Genomic DNA, 18,848 nt, shown 5'->3' with positions numbered 1-18,848 from the left:
ATGTTGACGGCTGAAAAAGGAAAAAAATGCTTCTTCTGTCCAAAGGTCCGATATAACTAAATACCCAAATGAGGATCAGAAAGAGTATGCAAACATCTCAGCTGTCTGGAAGGGAAGCTCATGTTCTGGGTCAGAAATCATTGGGGCCAGGAAAGAATGTGAGGCATGTCATATCCTTGCCATGCAACCAGTGAATTGAAAAAAATCACTGAGAGCGTATGGCATCAATTATTGTTTCCATAACCATTGGCTCAGTAGGTTACCAATAAAACTGAAAACCTTTTGCAGTTTATCAAAATCTATCTTTATCGGATGTTATGTTTAGGAGGGTATTTATCAGAGTTGGTTTCTTCTGAAATGGTACTCAGTAAAAGTAGCTGTCAGCCACAGAGGCGGTGCTTCCAGGAAGCCTGCTGGGCTGTGCCCAAGTGGCTAAGGCAGCCTATGATTTTCATTTATAATGCCACACATCTGCAAGATTAGAAATGAAAACCACATCAAAGCAGGTTTGTCAGTCTCAGTGCATTTTCTAAGAACTCTCTATCAGGGAAATTTATGTAGCTGAAATTACTTGGAAGAGTGGTCAGACAAATATTTTTAACCTTTTGGTTTTCAAATATATTAATAGCTCCATTTCAAGATTTTATGTTCAGGTTTTGGTGCTAGGTATATACTCCATAGGGAGTAAGGAATAAAAAAGCATCACTTCTCTAACTTCTCTAATTAAATCTTTACTTTTCTGGTTTAAATACATTTAAATCTAAATAAATCTGGGCTGTTTGTTACCTTTGGCCTGCAAAGGTAATCTGGACATGTGTTATTGACTTTCTTGAGCTTACACATTCCAGTGCTTGACAAAACAAATTATATAAAAATTTATATATTCACTGGACTGAACAAAACCGACTCAGAGCTCTTTAAGGCCCCTGTAGTCCGGCAAAAGATTTCTGGTGCAATGAATGTGTTTTGACTCAGACCTCTGAAGGGTGACAGCAGGCATGGAGCCAGACATTTGTTAAAGGGGGATCAGTTCAGGATGAGGTAATGGCGTGGGAGATCCCAGCTCTCTTGCAAGGGCAGGAGGAAATGATGTGATGCCTGCTGCTCTCTCAAAGGGAGGGGAGGGGAGATGAGGGAAAGAAAGGAAGTGCAGATGGTGAGCTGGGATATGCCTCTTAACTTCGTGCTTAAGGCAGGAATTTTCACCTCCAGTATCCCCATATGATTTGCACAACTTATACTGTGCAAACTGAAAAAGACTTGTAGCTGTATGTCAGTGCTGATCACATGACATCTAGTATCACCTACAGCTTTTGTACACTGCAGTTTTGTCTTTTAAGGAGTTCAGCCCCTGCCCAAACTGATTTTTTTTTTTTCATTCAGCCCATGTGGTGAGTTTAATCTCTGACTACGACTAGTGTTAGTTAGCACAGGAAATGAGATCTGCCATGATAGTAGGATTTCAGCAGAAGGGTATTTTCTCCAGAGAGAAAGAAAACCTTTAATGCAACCATAGCAGAGATGTAGCTGTGGCCCTGCTGAGCAACCTTCAGATGAGATAAACCAAAATTGTACACAGTGAGTACTGAAAATCTGCCCAGGAAACTGAGCACTTGGTGCCTAGGCAGCACAGAGATGTCTTCCACCCTGGTTCTATTGCTAGCATTTGCAAATGAGTTACTTTAAAGCTAATATAAAACTATTTGATATCATTTATAGACTGCAATTATGAAAGTTACTTAAAATACTCTCTTTCTAGCTTGGACATGTCTATAGATATCTGTTAAACATGCCAATAAAATATCTACCCAAAAGTCTCTTGGAAAATAGTAGATAATAAACATTTGAAGAAGCTGTGAGATTTTGTAAGGATAAACTGAAAGAAAAGATAAATTGAAAAGTTATTGTGAAAAAAAATCTAGGAAAAATATAACAGTGTCATTTTGACTGCTTTTGGCGTCCCTTTTCCTTTCCCCTTTGCCTCAACTAAGAACAAAAGCTTTAGATTTTTCTGAAGTTGAAACAAACTTATTTCAGAATAAGGACTGTGAAATTTAAATGTTATTTTTGCCAAGACAGCTTGGAGAGAGAAGCCCCAAAAAGCCTAGCCTAAAGGGGCCAAGAAGGGCTAAAATAGCTTTTTCTGAAGAAGAGAAATCTTCTTGCACAAGACATATGTCAGTATGGACTGGCAGTGTCAAAAATCAGTGGTAGGGAGTTGGGCTTACTTGAAACTCCAGCAAATATGTTTCACATAATTCACCAGAAAAATACAATGGGAGATTGTTGGAATTGTCCATTGGGAGCCCTGAATGTCAGATGAAGTCCCCGAGGATGATTTTATCACAGTTTTGGTGCCAAGTCAGATGTAGCACTCATCTCCAACAGTATAGGACGCTGTTGTTCAAAACCTAATAATATTAAACTTAAGTAATTAATTAACCTAAACTATGAATAATTCACATTGTCATTGGCATCACGTATATTGTAGTACAATAGTATTGTGTCTTTCATCTGCAGGATATCTCTCAAGATTCCTCTTGATATGACAGAAGTTGATTATTTATGGAATACAACTGTAGGACAGTGGCATTACCATATTCAGGGAAAACCATGCCTCTCCCTTTGAAATATCCTGACATCTGACCTGTATGTTATTTCATCACAATGTGCTGGACTTACATGGTAGGCTTGGTAAATTCTGTCATGAAGTTTATAAAAATGCCTGATCCATGTCAAATAAACAGCTACAAATGCTGGGAAAAGGCTGAGTTAGCAGAACTGAAACATCTACAAAGCTCCTGAACAGTTATTAGATCCTTTCTCCTGTCATCCTACACAAGCTGTCTGCTGCCCTGTGTACATGTTGGACTATGCACAAGACAAAATTCTTAAGTTAATTCTTAAATTTCAGGTAGACAGTGAATTGTCTCTGTATTGGGAAACAGGACACCATTCCACCTGAAAAAGTATGGACACCTCTACTCTTCCAAACATTTGTTCTCTTCCTTCTCCAACTGTATGCATCACCTCTTCTATATTTTATTAATTTTCCACTCAATACCTTGTGGCCCACAATATATTATTCATCTTAAATCTGGATCATCTTCCCTCCTTAATCCCAACTGGATAGAGTATATTTATGTTTGAAAATTAGGCATAGAGCTGGCATGTAAAAACAGAATGCCTTTTTAGAAAATCAGTCTTCTCAGCTTCGGGGTGTGTGCAGCACCACCTCTTCCCTTTGAAAGGAGCCAATTAATCCCAGAATGGCTAACACAATGTACGCTCAGTTTACGAGTCTCATTGGAACCAAGGATTTGGCACAAGAACTTGGACTGAGAAATCCACAAAAAACTTGGCCTTCAAGGAGCTAGTTGTGTTCTTCTAGTCCTGGGCATCTCAAAGGAAGAATGGAACAATTGCTGCACGCAATTAATAATTCCATTGCTGTGTCCTGCCTCTTCCTCAGAAAGATCATCATTTCCTGGTATATCATGGCAAGAAAACATTATGCTATTTATGCTTTGTGTAAGTGATGGAACTGAGGGAGAAACAAGAGCGAAATCACTTCTCAGATTTAATTGTTTTTTGGCTAGAGGAGCTCTTTAAGCAGCTTGATTTGAAAAAGCTTGGCCAAAAAGAAGTAGTAAGTGTTTAACTGACCGGATTCATTAACAGTGTACAAGAATCACTTATTTTAGATTTTCCCAAAGAGAGAATGGATGGATGGATGGATGGATGGATGGATGGATGGATGGATGGATGGATGGATGGATGGATGGATGGATGGATGGACTCATCCTTAAAAACGTTTGCAACCTCAAAATGTAAAACAGTGAACCAAGACAGGGCTTCCCATTGTAATGTGACATGTGACTGTTCATCCATGCTGTTGACTTCTATCTGGGCCAAAAGTTTTCTGCAGGAATTGCTACCTAGTGCTGAGCAAGGTCAAGATGGCCAAGTTAGCAATGTGCAAAGGGCAGAAAGAAGCTACACACACTACTCATTTTGCATAGATTTTCCTGAAAACTTGAGTTGCTTAATTAAAATATTTTATCTGATATAGAAGTTAAATAGTCCGTATATAAAGTGCCTGTCATGATCCTTGAACAAATTATTGGTCTTTGACAATATACTAATTCAATGAAACAAGGATGTGGAGAGATGAATTTTCAAATTACAGTAATTTCACAACTGTAGGGCGCACCCTTTTGACTAAAATTTTCCCCGAACCCAGAAGTGCGCCTTATAGTCCAGTACGCCTTATATGATGGACAAAGTTCAGAAATTTGCCTACCCGGAAGTGAGAGCTCCGAGCCGCAGGGGGAGCCAGCAGAGCCACGGCTGCCAGGTAGAGGCGGGGCGGAGTGGTGGCGGGCATGCCCCAGCCCCGTACAGGCGGGGTAGCCCCCCCACAGGCACATCCTGGCCCCATGGAGGGGGCACGGAGGGGTGGCGGCCACAGCCCAGCACCGGAGAGGCGGCACGGAGCAACGTCTGGCATGCCCTGGCCTCGCTGGGTACAGGCGGCCCCGGGGGCCCATGGCTGCCGGGTTGAGGCGGGGCCTTGGCCAGCAACCACGCGGGGGGAGCTGGGGGCGGAGCCTCGCTGCAAAAAAAAGTGCGCCCTATAGTCCGGTGCGCCTTATATGATCTACAAAGTTGCGAATTTTGCCGACTTCCCGAAGGTGCACCTTATAGTCTGTTGTGCCTTATGGTCATGAAATTACTGTATCTAATTTTGGGCACCCTAAATCAAGACTGAGGGACTTTGTGTATTCTGAAAACTGGTTCTGCTTAAAGAATTTTAGGTTGAGCATTGAGCCGCAAACCTCTTCTCAGTTTGGAAAACCTCATTCTTTATGTCCCAGTCACTGCTAACTGTATTGCTGCCATTTAGCAGTCAGTGCTATTCTGTTAAATGGAGACAGGGTGTCATTCTTGATTTGTTTTTCCTTTTTGTTGTCTTTTTAAGGGATGGATTATGTAAATTGCTATACTTGTGATAGAGCTTTAAAACTTCTCTCTTCTTTCTCTTCTTCTCTCTTCTCTTCTCTTCTCTTCTCTTCTCTTCTCTTCTCTTCTCTTCTCTTCTCTTCTCTTCTCTTCTCTTCTCTTCTCTTCTCTTCTCTTCTCTTCTCTTCTCTTCTCTTCTCTTCTCTTCTCTTCTCTTCTCTTCTCTTTCTCTTCCTCTTCCTCTAGAGGTGTGCATGGTGTTTGAGATAACCTCAGGGCACAGGGCTGTAGCAGCTTTGAAAATGAGCACTTGATCTGGTACTGAAATGTCCTATTTTGATGTAGAAAACTTCCTGTTCTGGCAATTAGAAACCATAGAAGAGAGGAGCCTAATGAATGACAATAATAATTCTTTGGAAATATAAATTGTGCAACGGGGTAGCTTGACTCATGTTCAAATCACTTCCTTAATGATGAAACCCCTGCCAGTTTCATATAGTTCATAATACATTAAAATAGAATATTTTAAATAGACTTGGTTAGTTTTAAGTATAGACCCTAGTCATTTACTTGGAAGAATCAGCAGCTAGTCATACCAATTTGATAGGCTTTACAATGCTGGCAATGGCAATAGGCAACATAATTTTAAAAATAAATTTTATAAAAGAATTTGCCAGTTTCTTTCTCAAGACAAAAATTAGTCAAGGAAATTACTCACAAGGTGAGATTTCAATACTGGAACATTTAGATGTTCTGCAGCCTGGTGATATTCAGAAATTCTAATCAGCTCCTCCTAGTCAGAATGCAGGGAGATGGATTGTCAGAGTTCAGAAAAACTGTCACTTCCCGGGATGCATTGGCCAATCTTTGGGGCTCCTCCTTACACTTGGCTCTCAGCTAAAAGGAAGGACTTATCCCAGCTGAAGATTAGTCAGAATCCTTTTTTGGTGGTTTTTTGGTTTTTTGGTTTTTTTTTAAACAGAGACCTTTCTGTTTGCAAAATCATAGCAGTCTTCATGTTTTTAGGTCATGGCTGAAGGTGTTCTTGGACAGTGAAAGTCACAGCAGTCACTCAAGTGATAGGCCATAGCACTTGCTCTGGCTGGGCACTACAGTGTTCCTCCTGTTCAATTTTCTATATGATTAAGGGTCTTTTATTTCCTCATGTTAAAGTGTGTCCCTGTTGCCCAGAGTTTGTTTAATACTCATGGTGCAGGGGATGTGTGAAGGAATGCCTCTAAAGCCCCATGCATGCCAGGGCTTACAGTTGCTGTATGGTACTGACAACAAAAATCATTATATTTGCATATTTTTTCATGGGTGTTTAATCTTTATGTCTTTCAACATCTCCTGGAAACAGAAACTTTAGGAAAAGGACAAATCTGATTAAGAAAAGCATTCACATCTGTTTCGTCAAGGTTTATATGACTAGAAAGCACATTCAATATTCGGACTAAATTGCTGTAATTTCTTACTGTTTAAATTAAATGGTAAATTTAAAAAAAAAAAAAAAAAAAAAGGAATTCCACTTTTTCAGACCAACAGATATTTTTGCAAGGAAATAATATAAATTCTGTTATATGGACTTTTTAATTTTTAGTACAACAAATATGCCATATAAAGCCATTCAAGCACCTGTACCTTCTCTCTGTGCATATCCATTTTTCCCATTAATCAAAGTTACACACAATACAGGTGTCTTTTTGCTAAATTTCTAGGACTTGACTCCATATTTCATTCTTGGCAGTAAACCAATACGTAATTATCTGAAAAAAGGCCACAGAAAATAAAAGGGCAAAAGGAAAATTTCAGTGTGAACTGAAACTCTTGTGATAAAAATATTTGTTTGCTCTTATTTGCACTCTTACCTCTAATCTACTTTGGTAGAGGTGATGTTGCAGGCTGACCAGGCAGCTGCATGACTGCACACTGGAATTGCAGTGTAAGGCATTGCAGTAAAGAGCACAGATGACAACCAGTAGTTTATGAATAATCCCCAATGTGGTGCTGAGTGATGCTTTTAGCTGTCTGTTCTTCATGTCAGAAGTGGTCAAGTTCCCCACCAGCCACTCCTCTGAGAGTCCCATGGAATTTCCATGAAACTAGACAGATTACTGTGATTTCATTTCCATTCAAAGTACACTCTCTGTGACATTTATGGCTACACTCAGACAGTCTCTTCTGAAAAGTAGAGATTATTTTGTATTTCAAGGGGACATGTCTTAATCTCCTTTGGGGTTTGCAAAGCAAATGTGCGTTAAATTTATTACAGTTTACAAGAAACTCACAGTTTCTTCCATTTGTGCATCTGTGTGCCAAGCAGCAAAAGGCACTTAAAGGTTTACTGTAATCCCAACAGCCAGCAGTATCTGAACATTTCATAGTGAGACACAGAAATGAGGCAGGTGGCCAAGAGCACATATGGCTGCAGTGACATAGACATACGGAAATTACACTCGAAACATGAAGTGGGTGGGTCATATTTACTAAAACAAATACCTTGGATTTTAGGGGCAAAGCATTTTCTGAATGAGGATGATTCTTCCATATGTGTGCCATTGAAGGTTTTGTGAAGTGTAAGTTGTGCTCTGTTAGGAAAAACAGATGGGGTACCAGCACATCTTTAAAAAACCAACAGTCTACTAAAGCTATCAGTATTTCAGAGTAAAGCATCTTTAATCAGTGAGACTGTTGGTTATGTGCTGTTTTGCTTTTTGCCCACTCATATAACAAGTATGTACTTCTGTGCCAGGGCTCACAAAGGCTTACAGCTCAAACTTGATGGCTTAAATAGAGCTCTGAGAGGGCTGGGTAGCACAACAGTGTCCAGGCTGGGCTTCGGGAACCCTTAGCCTCAGGAATGCTGTGTGACCTCTGCCTCTTATTCAGTGGGTGAATGGAATGAGCTGTAGCTCAGGACTTAAACTGCAAGCACTTCAGTAGCTCAACCTTGTCAGCTTCCTTTGCTTGACTAAGCTCCAGTGAACAATAGAAATTGAAACCTCAAGGACTCGTATTTAGATACAAACTGCATTCCAAACTTCTGGCTGCCAACAGAATGAAAGCAAAGTGGAAATTTCCTTCAAAAAACCAAGATCTTTATTAAAATACATAGATTCACATTCTTCCTTGTAAAGTACATTACCTGAAGTACAATAGTTGACTACTGAATTGGGGTGTGAAGATGACCTTTTTCTCTACCCACTCTTCATGTTCAGGTTAATCAGAACTTCCAGTGAAGATATTTCTTCCTGCAGGACTAAAAGCTAAGAAGAATCAAAAATCAGTGGTAGTTTTGCATCCCCTAAGTGCTGACGTTAATACATTGCAGATAATACCTCTACAATGTATCACTCGCTTCCCATAGTGAAGAGGAAAAAGATGTCCCTTACCTGATGCATTGATACAGAATCTCAGGATGTGAGTAGTGCTTTGGCCATTCAAGTTTTAAGTTATCTAAATGGCAGAGATTCTGTCATCTTCCATAAACAACCTCTGTATTCCCGCTGAAACAATCTGCTGCTACACAAAGTTTTTCTCTGTTACCTTTTATGCCATTGCTATTGCCCTGTACTACCTACATCATTCTTTTCCATTGCTGGTAGTCCTATTTTGATAGTAAAATTGCTCTAAAAACACTGAGATTTTTGTCCAGCCTTTTGTGTTACACACATTATTCGCAGATCATAGCTGATGGACAATTTCATTTTGTCAGATGCTTTCCTAAGACTCTGATCATATGCTTACCAAAACTGATAGCAAAAGTCTGTTTGGTACAACAGTGAAGAAATAAACTTTTATTAAAATCATGCCTGCTACTATCCTAGTTATTATCCAGGAACAAGATCCTGGATGCAGCAATTTCAATAATGTACTGCCCCCACAAAAAAACCCTAAGTTAGTCCTGGGATCACTATTATAATAGTGGCAGAATTAAGCCTTAGCATGTAACTGCTTATCCAGCTACAAGGAAAACATATTTAACCTGTAAAGTTTGTGTCTTAAGCATAGGAGCTGAGATTGCTATCATGGGAGGCAGCTAAAGAAAACACATACATTATTTTTCTGGCTGTTCATTTTGAACACTTGGCAGCCCCTTGTGAATAGTTAGCATAATTTCTCCCTGATCCTACTCTTTCAGAAAGCTCAAAAGAAATGAAAGGTTCTTAGAAAGATGTATAGATATATACAGCATACCTACGGAGGGGCTTTAATAAGTTATTCAGAGTATTTTGCCAGGCCCGTGACATAAAACATTAAACTTGCCAACCCTTTCTTGCAATCACCGCGCTCACTCTGGGGAGGAACAACGAGATGCAAGGGGAAACCCAGTGCCCATTTCCGCGACACCGAAGATGCCGCTGCTGTCACCCCGAACTCCGCGGGCGCGCCGAGCCGGGGTTCCCCGCGCCCCTCTGTGGGGTGGGGCACCGCCCTGCCACGTCCCGCAGCCCCGGCGGAAACCTGCCAGCCTCTGGGGACCCAGCACAGGCTGCCGCCCACCCCGCGAGCCCAGCCGAGCCGCCCCGCTCGCCTCCTTTGTGTCCGCGGCCGCCGCCCCTTCCCCGCGGGCGGGGCGGAGCGGGGCGGGCCGGCGGGGCGGGTTCGCGGCGTCCATAAGAAGGGGTCTGGCCGCGGCCGCCGCCCTTCTTCGCCGCACACCCTGCTCGTCCCGCTGCGCTCCCGGATTACAAAGCCCGCGCCGCCGTCGCTATGAGCATCAGCACGAAAAACTCCTCGTACCGCCGCATGTTCGGCGGGGGCAGCCGCCCCAGCACCGGCACCCGGTACATCACGTCCAGCAGCCGGTACTCGCTGGGCAGCGCCCTGCGGCCCAGCAGCGCCCGGTACGTGTCCGCCTCGCCCGGCGGCATGTACGCCACCAAGACGACGTCGGTGCGGCTGCGGAGCAGCATGCCGCCCATGCGGCTCCACGACTCCGTGGACTTCACCCTGGCCGACGCCATCAACACGGAGTTCAAGGCGAACCGCACCAACGAGAAGGTTGAGCTGCAGGAGCTTAATGACCGCTTCGCCAACTACATCGACAAGGTGCGCTTCCTAGAGCAGCAAAATAAGATCCTGCTGGCCGAGCTGGAGCAGCTCAAGGGCAAGGGCACGTCCCGCCTGGGCGACCTGTACGAGGAGGAGATGCGGGAGCTGCGGCGACAGGTGGACCAGCTCACCAACGACAAGGCACGCGTGGAAGTGGAGCGGGACAACCTCGCCGACGACATCATGCGGCTGCGGGAGAAGTGAGTGCGCCTGGGGGACGCGGGTCCGGGCTGCCGGCGCCTCCCGCTGCCTCCCCTCGCCCGTCCCTTGGCGCGGGGGCACCCCCGAGCATCCCGAGCGGCGCCGGGCGGGCGGGAGGCTCGGCGGGGTGTTTGGGTGACCCCCGCTTCCTCCTCACCTCTGTCTTGCCCCTTGTAGGTTGCAAGAGGAGATGCTTCAGAGGGAGGAGGCCGAGAGCACCCTGCAGTCCTTCAGACAGGTTAGCGGTGCTGGGGGAGGGAGGGGCCCGAGGGGGTGGTGGCTGTGCCTGGGGCGGAGGGTGGGAGTGCAGGAGTTTGCTTGCCTTGCACAATGAGATTCTGTCAGTTCTCACGCGGGCCCTCCGTGTTTTCTTTAGGGGGATGCTGCAGTCGGAGGGGAGGGGAGGGAAACTATTGTCCTGCTTTATCCAAGTCTAGCCCGTTTTACAAAAAACGCCCCACCGTGGAATCACTTTCCGATCCAATAAAAGTGAAAGGGGGCCATCTGCTCGCTTGGCTGAAGGGTATTAATGGTTTCTATGGGATTCACCGTGGAATGCAGATACAGGCATTATGGCAAGTGTGGTGGCAGCAGATTGAAATAATAGATCCCTTTGTGTAGGAGGGGGGGGCGCAGTGGGCTGCATTCTTACTAAATGTGTAATGGTGCGGGAATATTTCTAGCGAAATGTGTCTATTATGGGCCAGTTTCTGTACAAAACAGAACTCCTTTTTGATGAATCACTGGTCAGTGCATTGCTGGGCAACAGTTTCAAATTTAAGGTTTTGCATGTGGGTGTTGTCTCCTGACAAGAAGTAGACAATATGTTCCTTGGGGCAAGGTCACAGGATTGAGTTTGCCTCCCCTAGGTGCCCATTAAGAACGGGGAATCTAATCCTCTGTAAAACAAAGATGTTAACCTAGGAAACAAGTTATGTTAGAGTTTAGTTTTTGTACGATGCTGTGATGTTATCTCAATAAAGTAAATCTACATGACAACCAGAAACAACTGTGCAAACAGCGTTCAAAAATTCTTAAGCTCAAATTTTCACTTGTGCAAAACCAGCTTTCAACTTAGATTAAGCCTTGTTTGGACTAAGAGATATTTAGGAATGTGCCTTCTCAAAACAAGGTCTCTTCCCTAAAACTGCTGGTGTAAAACAGCATTGTTAGCATTCTTCCAGACTGGAAGTGACTGCCTTTATCACCAGGCAGCTGGCTACAGGCTGACTTTGTCCAAGAGCTCTTCATAGGCATTAATAGAAGTCACTATTCAGGAAATCAGCACTTGATTCAGTATTTCCCTGGGAAAGGCTTTTGACTGCAGTATATTTACAGTCCTTGAAGGAGAGCAGGTGTGTTCAACAGATAGGGGAAACTGAAACACCTACTCCCATTCAGAGCCTGGGAATTCAGTCTCCACAGGCGTTCTGGGGACAGAAGTTTTAAACAACAATTAGGGATACTGCCTCAATTTGAGTTTCTGTGGGTTTTTTTGGTTTTGGGGTTTTTTTTTTAATTTGATGGGGTTTGGGGGGATTTTTTGAGTGCTAAGACAATTTAAAGTAGCATGAAGTTCTATGAAGGAGCATTTAACTTAAGTTTTAGAGAACCTTATTGCTGAATTCAGTTGAAAGATCAATTGACTTAAGATTGGCTTTTACATGATCTTTCATATTTAATTGGTGCACTTCAGGCATGTCTGTATTTCAATCCTGTTGAATCTTATGAAGGCTCTAGGCTTTAAAGTGAACTTGGCTTGGTGTGCATACCCCACACCCATTATCCAGCTCTTCCATCTACTTTGGAAAGGGGTCATTCAGGAGCTCAGCCTCCAGCAGATGTGTGTGTGTGCAGGACAGTCAGAATTGGATCAATTTTACCTCCTAAGCTGTAGCCTGTGCTACAGAAATGCTAATCATTGTCTGTGGAAACTCTACACTAAATCCACTTAAGACATAACTGGTGCATGCTTGTGTGCTTGATTTGAACATCACTCATGCCTCATTTTTCCTTACTGGCAAGGGTGGAGTTAACATGCAGGTTTTGAAACCTAAATCTGTTTCAGTGTAACTTTGTTCTTCTGAAAGTGAAATTAAATTCTCTGAACACTGAAGCTGAAATATCCTGTTGTGCTTTCTATTTTAAAACAAATCACATTTTTCCACTGGAAAGTTGTATAGTTTTAGAACACTTTAGCAGATGATTTCTGTAGTTCTCATGTATCATCAAAGCTACTTTTTACTTGATGGAGCAGTTGTGTGCTTCAGTATATTAAAATAAAGAATTAATATCTGAACTTCAGCTTTTATTTCCAAAAGCTGCCTCAGACTGTTGAGCTCATATGTACTGAATTTTAATTTATTTCTTCTGGGCAAAGATGGGATTTTACTCATGTGCTTGGGAGTGTACTGCATGAAGTATATGTGAAAATTCAGCGAGGACTTTCCTTTAGGGCAGAACAAGTATCACAGCTAGTGAGAAAGTTACTGCAGCTTTGCCAGCTAGTCTAGCAGCAAGGAATAGGTCCTGAACCTGAGCCTAAGAGTTCAGGTCCTGGCTAACATGAGGTTTGTCTGAAGTAAACGTGGATGTTCAACCCTGCGATGTATGTGGCAGGCACTGAAGAATCTCCTAGGATAAAATCAGTGCCTACTCCAACTGAATGTATCTATGACTTGTACTTGTTTGTTCAGGCTACAAGTAGTCTATTCATTTATGTGGTTCTCCACACATTTGGGAACTACTGAAACACTGAATCTTAGTGATAGGGAATACATAAATGATCGCGTATAGTAAAATACATACCACATATTGCAAGTGTCTTCAATTTAAATTGCTTTCAATTTACTATAAGGTCCTAAAATCCTGTAGCCATTCCGTTGTTACAAAAAAAAATTAATGGCTTTCAGGTTGAAGATTTCTGGAAAATCCCCTGGAAAATCTTTGGATGTCTGGTCACTTATGTAAACATGTTGGATCACAGCCATGTCATTTTCTGCCAGAATGATCTTGAGGGGTTTTGGGGGGAGGAGAACAAATTAATTAGGAAATTCTTTCCCTGAACTGGAAAACAGTGCTGATATGAACTGTGGGTGTAAAGCTGGAATTGATGGAAAAGTTATGGAATGATGCACAAAAGGGGTATTTTGCTGGATAAAGTAAACAGAATAATTCTTCTGGAGCAAGGACCTTACCCCAGCGTAGGAGTGATCCAAGGAAAGGTTGTCTAGGAGTCTGAAGAAAACACTCCTTTTTTCAAAGGTGCCATAATAGAGAGCTGCTGATTAGGAATGCTTATGCTTTGGGCAATCCAAAATAGCTTTAGAGTAAGCTGTGAGAACCTGATATGTTAATACCCTGTGAGCACAAGCATGTGGCTGTGTATGTAACTAGTGTGAAAGGAACAATCTTCCCCTTTGCAAGCTAAATGCCCAACACATTCAAAATATAAGAAGTTGCCAATCAATGTTTAGTCTTATGTTTTTGAACTAATTCAAGTTGCTCCCTTGTAACATTTTTGACGTGTCTTCTGTTATGCTGTAAATGAATTTTTGCTGTTGATTAAGACTATCTCTGTCCAGCAAAAGGTGGAGTCTTTGCCAGCAACTGAGGGTGTAGGCAATGATGAGTTGCTCAGTTTGTGTTTATGCTCATACTTTCTTTTTCTCAAGGGAGATCTGTTTACCTGCATTAAGTGAATGCTGCAGTTCTTATATGTACCCGACTAGCTTTACAATATGCTTTAAAAGTGTGGTTTGTGGACCTAAGGGGCTCTGTCCTTTTTCACTAAGGAGTCCATAAGTTAAGCCTACTGAGAGGTACACAAGTGCACATGTGTTGCACTTTTCAGCCCCACTGAAAAGAGTGGAAGTTTGCAAATTGCAACTCTGTCATGTAGTCAAGCTAGAGGCACTTACTGCTGACTTCTGACTCAAGTACTTGAAGGATTTACACCCACTATGATCTGTGTGCTCTTGATCATGCTTAGCAGCATGTCAGCAAAGATGATGTAATCAACATGTGTGGTATAGTTTTCAAATTCGCAGTAAAGGCACATATAATTGTTTAAGGCTAAGGTAGGAGGTGGCAAAAAGGGTTTTTACAGCTTTTGATTTCCTGTTGTCTTGTCAAAAAGCTCAGATGTAGCATCAGTCTGTATGCTACTGAACTTGCTGTATGACTTTTCTCCATCAGTTTTGTAAGATTATGAATTGTTCTTCTCTCTGGTCAGGATGTTGACAATGCCTCTCTGGCACGTCTTGATCTTGAGCGCAAAGTTGAGTCCCTGCAAGAGGAGATTGTCTTCTTGAAGAAACTTCATGATGAGGTAAGCTGAGGAATGAGGTCTGTGTTTAGGTGCAGATTGTCTAGCAAGGAAGCACATTGCTGGTTCTGTCCCAGAGTCCCCACCTATGTATGATCTGTGTGCTTTCGTGCAGTAATGTTGAGTGTCTGCTTCTCTCTAAGGAAATCCGAGAATTGCAGGCCCAACTCCAGGAACAGCACATCCAAATTGATATGGATGTTTCTAAGCCTGATCTTACTGCTGCCCTGCGTGATGTTCGCCAGCAGTATGAAAGTGTTGCTGCTAAGAATCTTCAGGAAGCTGAAGAGTGGTACAAGTCCAAAGTAAGTAAAATGCATCAGGCACTGGAACTAATTCTGTTTAACAGCTTTGCTGTACCACTTGCTATTCCCTCTCTCTTTCTCTCTAATGGACATGAACATAACCATGACACAAAGTCTTTTTTTAAATCCTAGTCTGGGAAAGGTACAACTGAAAACATTTTGTGCCATAATTACAGTAACAAAGTAATGGGTGCACACTGGGAGTCTTTCCTGTGCTTGTACCTGAAAACAGATGTTGGATGAAGTACTGGAGAAAGGAGTGAAAAATGGTGGGAAATGTACAGGATAGGGAAACAAGTATGAAAGTTGGCTATGAATTCTAATATAACCTTTAGAAATAGAGAGGCACTCTAAGAGTAATACTAATATTTAAGCATATCAGGTGCTAACCCTTGTAATACCCTCAGTTGCCCTCAACTGCTGTGTCCACAGAAGGTCTGTTTCACCAGTTCTGTTGAAGTGTTATGCTGACCAGACTGGGGTTTTCCAGTTTGCAGATCTCTCGGAAGCTGCTAACAGGAACAACGATGCCCTGCGCCAGGCCAAGCAGGAAGCGAATGAGTACCGCAGACAGATCCAGTCTCTCACCTGCGAAGTTGATGCTCTCAAGGGAAGCGTAAGTAGAAGTTGTTCTTCATTGCAGCTTTAAGCACTGCACTGCAGTTTAATTGTTAATTTGGATGTGAGTGCAGGTGATCTGCCATGCCATTCAGCAGCATATTAGTACTTTTTGAAAAGGATGCTGTGAGCTCTATTTGTGTGTATGCACAACAGTGCACTGGCAAGATTGATACACCTAATCAGTCTTACTTAAACTGTAAACTATAAGTTCATTCTTTTGCTACAATAGTCACTGTTTATTTAGCTCTTTCTGAGAGTGTTTATGCCTTGTCTGTCAGGTACAACTAAGACTTTAAAAATACCTGGAGGAGCAGTGAAAGGTGCAAATTTTGCTATTGCTAGAACATGACTGCCTTAAAGAGAGGCTTGAAATGGATATAACGGTGTTCAGCATACCTGCAAATCTCCTCTACTAGGACTGCCTGTGTGCTGGCTTCAACTGCTTGTGTTGGGCTTACTGTAAAGGATGGTTTTGCCACCTGGTAGAGCACTTATGTGGCACACTTCAGATCACGCTGCAGAATAACCCTCCTTGACTTTGCAAAGGGAAGATAAAGAGATGAAAAATTTGAGATGTCTGGGCATTTTCTGAAGGGATGCTAGTGTAACACAACTTTCCTTCTTTAAAATGTTAAGGGTCTTGAGGATGGGGAAGAGTGACTGAACTGCAGCAGTGGTTGATTTCACTATTCTCTTCCAGAATGAGTCCCTGGAGCGCCAGATGCGTGAAATGGAGGAGAATTTTGCTGTTGAAGCTGCTAACTACCAAGACACTATTGGCCGTCTGCAGGATGAGATTCAGAACATGAAGGAAGAAATGGCTCGCCATCTCCGCGAGTACCAGGACCTGCTGAATGTAAAGATGGCTCTTGATATTGAGATTGCCACCTACAGAAAACTGCTGGAGGGTGAAGAGAGCAGGTAATCACATGCAGACACTTTTCTAAAACCAGGAATTGCTAGAAGATACTTTATAGCCGTGTCTGATTTTATCAATTTTTTTCCTTCAGGATTAACATGCCTATTCCGACCTTTGCTGCTTTGAACCTGAGAGGTAAGCTGTTTCTGCTATTACAGTTTAGGCAGTTGCTTTATCATTAGCATGAGGGTTCTGAGTAGATGCTTTTGTGCTGGTTTTTGAACTTGTATAAGTGCAATTGGTTGTGAATGCTCTTCTTGGATCTAACTACTACAGTATTTGCAATTACTTAACCTTGGATGGTAGCAGCTCTTTCGTTCCTGGACACATTTTTTAAATATTGGTACATAGCAAGTAATTAGTTTGGATACCTGCTCAAAGTGCTTTAAGGGACATGAAGAGAAAATGTAGAAGATCTGGCTTATTCAGAGCAGGAGACTTGTTTGTATACTAAATTGGGGTTCTGAAAGTAGACACTAAAATCTGTTACAGCTCGTTTCTCTGAGGAGGCACTTCATCTAGACTATTGTTAATAGTACATCTTTTTTGCAGAAACCAACATTGAGTCTCAGCCAATGGTTGACACTCACTCGAAGAGAACACTTCTAATTAAGACCGTCGAAACTAGAGACGGACAGGTTGGTGCTTTGATTTTATTTCTATCACAGCTGGCTACCTTAAATCCGTAAGTTTGCCTACTGCTTACTGCAGCTTGTATGTGCTAGTAAGTATTGAGTAGAACAGCACCTGGCACACAAGCTGTGTGAACATACAGATATAGTAAACAGGTTTCTCTGAAAAAAAATCTAATTTCATCTGGTAGTAAAACTTAGTGACTGTTACCTATGTATTGAGTATTTAAGTTCAGCTGAGATTCTCAAAAGATTTCCTTAGGAAAACGTGACAGTAAATAGAGGTACTTGCTTCAGATAAGGTGCTGTGGTTGGTGTGAGTAAATAAAATTCAAATGGCTTCTGGCTATTTAAAGACTAGAATTTCTCATAAGTGAGAGCTGATACCCACTTAATCACATTTTGGAAGGGGATGTTCCACTTCTTAAAAAAACCACTTCTTAAAAACATTAAAACTTAATGCAAGTGTTTCTGTTTTTCATTAGGTTATTAATGAAACTTCCCAGCATCACGATGACTTGGAGTAAAGCTGAAGTGAAGAAGCATAAAAAGGAGAAATTCTTACCAGCAAGATTGAAAAAGTCCATGTCTTAAAGGAAGAAACAGCTTTCAAGTGCCTTTCTGCAGTTTTTCCATGAGCGCAAGATGATTATGCTAGGAAATAGGTCTTAGATCTTGCAAACTGACTCTCCCTGAAGGATTAGAGTTTACAATGGAGTCTAGTTTACAAATAGCAATATCTTGTGCTGCAATACTGTTTTTAAGTATCTGAATTCAATAAAAACTGCTTTTTCCAGCACAGTATGAGCAACCTGTCGCTACTTCAATAAATCTTTGGAAAATGGCTCTTGATGTGTTCTAATTTGTTAATTTCATGACTTTCTGGAAAGCCATAACAACATAATGCTGGAATTATTATACGGTTGACATCTCTAGTACTGGCTGTGTGGAATGCTGTTTTTTCAGTTTAACTAGATAAACTGTCTTACTCATTTAATGCTTAGGTTTTGGAACCAATTAAAATGGATTATAACTGGCAGATGCATAATGTATTATGATATTTCTTATCACGTGAATAAAATGATACTTCAAACTAATAAAAATTAATCTTGCTTCCATATACTAGTTAATGCAGTTACTAAATGTCAGAATGCCTGAAGTACCTTAAAACTTGGCTTTATAAAACACAGTAGTTATGTAGCAGAGAAATAGTTCATGTGAGCCCTTATCTCAGACAGCACCTTGCAAAGTTAACAGCTGACTTGGTGCATGAACTTATTTTTCTAGGAACAGCTAGTTCCCAAAGGCTTGTTGGTATTACAGAAGCCACATGAAAGCTTTGGCTGGAGTGGGGTTAGGAGAGACTAACTTGCCTTTTTCCTGAGAATTCCAGTATTTACACTCGTTTTAAAAAAAGAGAGACACCCTGCTTCGTGTTTTTTGCTGAACATCAGTGTAAATGCCGCAAAATGGGAACAAGGAAGTTCCACTCTGCTTTGCCATAGTCTTCCAGGAGGCAGTAGTGGAAGTTGATGTCTTCTCTGAACATTAAAGTTTTCTTCTGCAGAGCAACATACTTCTTAAACACAATAAAGATCCACAGCAGAGCCCCATGAAAGTAGCTGCTCTGTTCTGTATTCTCTAAAATCTGCTTCTTGTAAATTTTCACTGAGGTACAAATTTTCTGGAGTGAGCAAACAAATTTTTCAGTTCATATGAATAACATTCAGGGTGAGGCTAGTACTTTCATGTTGTACAGGCACTCTTCCTTGCATTTGGGAATTGATCTGTAAGAAAAACTTACTGTTACCTCCATCTGATAGGGA

At 41.9% G+C, this 18,848-nt stretch overlaps 1 protein-coding gene across 1 annotated transcript; it reads left to right on the top strand.

Annotated features, from left to right (window-relative positions):
* The first annotated feature begins 9,592 nt into the window (after positions 1-9,592).
* Positions 9,593-17,868, top strand: VIM (vimentin). The gene is made up of 9 exons (XM_033062971.2): positions 9,593-10,217; positions 10,396-10,456; positions 14,453-14,548; positions 14,689-14,850; positions 15,341-15,466; positions 16,172-16,392; positions 16,482-16,525; positions 16,943-17,028; positions 17,508-17,868. The coding sequence occupies exons 1-9, from the start codon at positions 9,676-9,678 to the stop codon at positions 17,547-17,549; spliced, it is 1,380 nt and encodes a 459-aa protein (XP_032918862.1). The 5' UTR covers positions 9,593-9,675; the 3' UTR covers positions 17,550-17,868.
* The last annotated feature ends 980 nt before the right edge of the window (positions 17,869-18,848 follow it).

This window comes from Catharus ustulatus, chromosome 1, assembly GCF_009819885.2.
Source record: "Catharus ustulatus isolate bCatUst1 chromosome 1, bCatUst1.pri.v2, whole genome shotgun sequence".
NCBI classification, from domain to species: Eukaryota; Metazoa; Chordata; class Aves; order Passeriformes; family Turdidae; genus Catharus; species Catharus ustulatus.
Note: the sequence above shows the minus strand (reverse complement) of the source record. Positions and strands in the feature narration are given on the sequence as shown.